General features: G+C 40.5%; 1 protein-coding gene across 13 annotated transcripts in view; it reads right to left on the bottom strand.

Moving 5' to 3' along the window:
• Positions 1–1086: 1086 nt before the first annotated feature.
• LOC148889303 (calcium-activated potassium channel subunit alpha-1a) overlaps positions 1087–6000 on the bottom strand; it is a 150995-nt gene continuing 146081 nt past the window's right edge. For all 13 annotated transcript variants that reach the window (XM_089011865.1, XM_089011867.1, XM_089011868.1 and 10 more), the window contains 2 exons: positions 5333–5361; positions 1087–4289 (listed from right to left, as the gene is read on the bottom strand). In XM_089011865.1, the coding sequence (XP_088867991.1) occupies positions 4138–4289; positions 5333–5361 (181 nt within the window). In that variant the 3' untranslated portion in view covers positions 1087–4137. The remainder of the gene's footprint in view (positions 4290–5332; positions 5362–6000) is intronic.

The following is a 6000-nucleotide window of genomic DNA, read 5'->3' as shown; positions in this document are numbered from 1 at the left end:
AGACAAACAGAAAGAGAAAAAAATCAGATATATAGGGCAGTTATTTTGGCTCACAAAATTAGTCATTTTCAAATGTTTGAAAATCTATGAGGTTAATATTTTTGTGGGGAGTGAGGGTCATCTGGTGTATAATAAAGAAAATAAATAAATACCCAATCAAATAAAATATATTTTTTTTTCATCTAAATGACCCCTTTCAGACATAGCGTTCAGATGACTGACCACTTCCTTATTCAAAAAAATGTGTTGTTTGTGTCCTGTGGTCAAAGTTGGCACATTAGCAACAACTCCAGTGTGATAACGAGTCGGTTATTTAAAGTTCCAAATAAAACAAAATAAGATGGCCGCTCCCAGTGAATCTTTGCGGACGACAAACTACCGTTGTAACTCATGCACAAATAAAACAAAGAAAACCCCATGAAGAAAACGTGAGGAGGTAGAAGTAAAACGTCAACAATCTTGTTTCAAATTGAATCTACAAGATCCATACATATACAGTATGTGTCATGATATGCGCTATGTTCCGGGACTGGTGTCACAAAAGACACATTTCAAACCATATTCTTCTTCAATCTCATTACCCTGGAGGATTTGACTGTTGACCGCAGCCATTGAACATTTTACCACATGCTTTTTTTTAAATTAATTTCCTCCGTGTCAGGCCCATCAAGCAATGAGCAGAGCGATGATGACACTGACTGGTCATCATCAGTGATAAGTCATGGATCCTTTGCGGAACTGTCAGCGTCCGCTAAGGCTAAAGAAAGCAATATCGTCTCAGTCCAAAGTCAAAGTCATGTTGATTGCATTCCTCGATGTGCCGGAAATTGTATTTGCCACAGGGCCAGACGATCAACCGGCACATTGAAGAAATGAAACACGTGGGCTTGCTTCAGTCACTGCGTGATACAACGTCAAGAGCATCTGACACTTCCTGGATGAAAAGAACATTGCCATGTGAGCAACATCAAGATGGTTTTGATGATGAAGTGAGTTAAGGGCTCGGAGTGTGATTTTTTTTTTTTGGGGGGGGGATATGTATCTTTAAAAATATATTTTTTATATTTATTTATTCCTGAAATAATCCAAAAGAACAGAAAAGTCAGTGCTTTTTTTCTTCGGTTTGGAACACAAATACATCCATTTTTAATTTGAGAAAAATACAAAAAGAAACCATGTACAATCTATGTACAAACATTTTGTACAAGACAGTAATATTTATCAGCAGATTATATTTGACAGAGTCAGGTATATCAACTCAGCACCATCAAAATAATCCATGTCTATAACACATCCAAAACAAATAGACTGCTATGTCAAACTCCCGATTTGCGGCGGTGGACGACGACAATGACGACGTGATGCCTGAAATCCTTCATTCACTGATAAAAATAAACCTCCCCCATTTTTTTAATCCATTATTTAAGACTCGAGACCCAACTCCAGTCTCTGTATGCGTTATATTTATATATTTATATTCAAATATCTCATACAGCTCCCAGCAAATAAATGATTCTATCCATTCTTTTACAACAAAAATAGATCAACTCATGAAGTGCAACATACAGTGAGTGACATACGATGCGGCACAGATAATTGGCCGAGGGGGATAATGTGTGCATCGTTCAGTCATCCGTATTGCAACTAATGCCAAAGGGAGACACCGAATGCCACTTGTCGCGAATAGTGGGGTGCGGACGCGGAGCCCTCCTCTTAACCTTCGAGCACTGCCTGGCACTGCACCGGCATGGAGGTGATGACAACTTGGATGTTATCAATACCGGCGCAAGATAAGAACGTCACAGTAGAAAATAGACACGTTCTAACAGAAAAATATAAGCGAGCTTGTGTCCCTGAATGACTGAAGGATGCTCAACTATAAACTCTTCATGGCACTTCAACAAAAACAGCCACATAAACACATTAAAAAAGTACCACGTTGAGAAACAGAGACATGTGACAAGGAGACATTATAACAATACCTCACCCCCAGAAAAAAAAAAAAATCTGACAAATATTGCATTAATCGGCAAAGTCATGTTCAAGCCAGTTTGCAGCATGAAAAGTGTTACAGTGTGATTATGTTTCAAGAACCCCCACCACCCAAAATCAGCTGTAAACAAAAGGGACGCCAAAAACGGAATGTTAACTTCAGGAAAATTAAGGGTGTTCTCTCAGTTAATCATGTTGGTGCTACTTTCCCAACCATCTTGATTCATTGTCACTGTTCAAATAGTACTGATTCAATTTGAAATATCACGGGTTGTTGTTTATTTTCTCTCTTTCGCTCTCTCTGTTTTTTGTTCTCTGTGAAATCTGTTTGCTACAAGTGTGACGACGATGTGATCACAGTTCAAAAATTCACTTCAGGACAATGCGCATGAGGCGTAAGGATCGTTGCATCACACCTAATAGATGGACATGAAAGCTTTTTCCGCTGTCCTTTTTTTCATTTTATGTATTTATTTTAGCTCCAATGAAAGAGACGAGTGTCTAGACTTCAAGAAATAAATGGGCTTGAGTTTACGACAAACAACGACGGCACAATATCATAAGTCTTCCACGTATGACTTTGTTTACAGCCTATAGATGAGATACGCCATGAGCGCTTCTCTCTTGGGTTTAAACTGTATTTTGGGAAATGGAAAAAAAAAGAGGGGGGAAAAAAGTGTGCGCGTACATACACACATATATACACACACACACAAACAACCAACGTGATCACACTTTGCAATAAGTGTGCAATTTCCGCACTTGGGACCTAATTTAGGTCAAACGCATAAAATCATTCAGTCTGAGGAAGCGACTTTAGCATCTAGTCATCTATTCTTACAACTCTTCAAGATTGATTGATTTTTTTTTATTGATTTCACTTATTTTTTTGTAGCTAAGGATGCTCTGTTGAACAGATTTGTCCGGGTGAGCTTCCGTATGCGGTGACTTCTGCAGGGGTGAGCTGCCGGGCTGAAGATGGCGGTATGCAAGTTAAAAAAATACTCTTTTGATAGAAGCATAGATGTTGGGGGGGGGGGGGGGGAAGCAGAAATATATCTGATAGGTAAGTTTTTTTTTGCCTCGATTCTGCTGAAAAGAGTTTTGGGAGTCTAACTCCCAAAAAAAAACCACAAGCCTCCGACCATTGCATCTCCGCCCAACCAGGTTTGGAGCATTTTCTCGAGCAGTGCAAGCAAAGAGCAGCATCACTCCTGAGAGTTTTGTTTGTCTTATTAATTTGTATTGATTCCCAGGCGATCGATATCTAGGATTAGCGGTGGAGAACATCCAAGCACCCCTAACGCCAAGCCCAGGCAGTCTCTAACGGTCAGAGGAGGACCCCGGTTTACACCCACTTTTACGCGATACGTGGCAAATTCCCTTGTTTTTTTATGTTGTTATTATTATTTTTTGTGTGTGTGAGATCCCAAAAGGTGCTGCTGCATTTTGCTCAAACATGGTTGGGTTTTGGTTCAGATGCAACGTCTTTCAACCTCCTGAAGCTCCTTGGCTAATTCTTCATTCGGGCGAAACCTTTGGATGAAATGAATTTGCATGATATGATCTCTTACGGAACCTTTTCATAGTCCTTCCTCCGAGGGCAAAGTTCTTTCACTATCTTCTTGGTTTGTCCTCCCTTCTCCCTTGTTTAAAAAAAAAATAAATAGTGCAAATAGAACCGAAGTATACAAGATGGACAACGGTGAGCCCAGCTGGCTGGAAGAATGGCGTCTGATGATTTCTTTGGGGTGACGATGTGAGCCTCGTTCCTCCAAAAAGCTGTCACCATTTGTCAACTATTGCAAAGCAAGACAGGAAGTACTTTTTCTCTCTCTTGCTCATCAAATCTTCAAAGAATATTTCCAACAAAGTGCTAGGGGGGAGGAGGTATGGGGGAGGGGGCTGTACAACGCGTTATTTGATTGTCATTATGTACATCTCTATTGATACATTAATAAATAAAACAATGTCCAAAGAGCATGGAAGTAACACTAAAGGTATACACACATAGCAGGTCCAGTTTGGGTTCCAGTCTGGTTCTCCTTTTAAGAAGACATAAGCACGTCTTATCGTCCTCCTTCTCATCACCGTCACGCCTCCAACGCTTGTGTTGAGTGTGCGAGCGGAAACGTTCAAAGGGGTTCAGCATTCGTCCTCGACTTCTCGGATGGGTGGAATCAGACTACTTGTGGATTTGTACTGGTTGACTTGGTTGGCCATGTGAGTGCTCATGGGCTTGATCTGAATGTTTCGCGTGGAGGTGTTTTCTGATTCATCTGTAAACCGTTTCTTTTCTGGAGACAAGGACAAACGAGGGGACACAGAGAGACCAGAGTCAGTTCGGAAGAAGAATTGCGACGCATCAAAGCACACCGCTTCATTTGAACCGGTCAGCAGCAAAACATTTTAAGAAGACGGAGCAGGATTGAAGATATACCAAAAACGATCCGATACTTTATGAAAACAGTATGACAAATGATCTTCGTAATTGCAGTTGATATTAGTCCACAATAAAACAAAAATAAAACATATTGCAGTAGATTTGTGTGCCATCTTGTGCTGATGTAATCTTACGCTACTGATGCAAACTAATTTCAAATTTCCCCATTGTGGGACTATTAAAGGATTTCTGATTATTATTCCGATTAATTTTCGGGTGGTCACATTGAAAGAAATACTATTGCTTTAGGGCAGGCGGGGATATTTTAGAGGATCCTAATAAATTAACCTTGTGATCAACATGTATATACATCCATCCATTCACCCAGCCGTGCGTCCATTCATCCAACTCCCATTCATTTACCCAATTCTCATCCATCCGCTCAACCATCCGTCCATCCATCAAATCCCCAAACCCGCCAACACAAGAACGGCTCGTGGATGTTTTGGTAGGATTGAAATCAATGTGAACGACATGCGTGGTTTTGCTCGAATCACGCTACAAGTTATCTGCTAGCAACAGGAGGGAGAGATGCGCAAACACACGACCCTCTCATACATTGCAAAGCATCTCAAAAATGAAAGGAAATGATGAAGTAGGAGCGATAGATGGCGCAACAAAGCCACGATAGCAGGGAGAGTTCAGAGAAGAAACAAACTAAAAAAAAGGTTTATCGACATCATGCATGGTAGCAATGGGCTCGGGCGGTGATGAAGAGGAAGGGCGGGAGGAGGAAGGATTGTTTTGCCTTAATCAAAACTGAAAGGTGAGACTTGTTTCTAAGTGAAGGTCGTAAATCAAAACAAACTGCCCCGCATCATAACGACGTTCGCAGAGGACGCGGTTATGATTGAACGTCAAGGTTGCCAAGTCATGCAGAATCGTTAACTTGCATACCTGGGCCCATTCTATTCATCCTTGTTGCACTTCAGAGAGAGAGGCGAGTAATATACTGTGAGTACGTGAATATTTACATTCTGCACAGCAAGTACACAAGGGACAGACCACTAAAAGTAAAACATCATACATGTTCACTTTAAGGGCCGATTAATGACTAGAATTATATTTTGGGACAATATGATTAATCTTCATGCTTTCCACAACTGTGCTTTAACTGTGCTCTTTCTTGCTAGGAGTACCAGGGCCACACTAAAAAGAAAATAATTGAAATGTTGCCATTTAGATGGGTAGGGGGTGCGGGTAGGAAGGTTATATCGGACTTGTAAAATCAAGATTAAATATTTAGGTCAGCAAATTTTGATGGAAAAAAAAAAGATTGCCAAATATGTTTATTTTTTTCTTGTTAAATATGTTTCAAGAACAATAACAATAAAAAATTAAAAACTATTTTGAAATTAACTCATTCAGCATTTTTGACCATGACATTCATCAAGGAGGAGACTGTGCTGAGCGGTTGCGCCTTTTCGGCAGCATGAATATGCCAGTACTGTTTTTGAATGGGAGGAATGCCATTCGACTCTCATCGCTGGACACCACAGGGGCTATTGTGCTTTTTTTGCGCCTGTAATGGGCAGCATCTTCACAGCCCCGCTTTGTTCAGCGGA

Source organism: Hippocampus bargibanti, linkage group LG13 (genome assembly GCF_051943395.1).
Source record: "Hippocampus bargibanti isolate YZ-2025 linkage group LG13, ASM5194339v1, whole genome shotgun sequence".
NCBI lineage: Eukaryota > Metazoa > Chordata > Actinopteri > Syngnathiformes > Syngnathidae > Hippocampus > Hippocampus bargibanti.
Note: the sequence above shows the minus strand (reverse complement) of the source record. Positions and strands in the feature narration are given on the sequence as shown.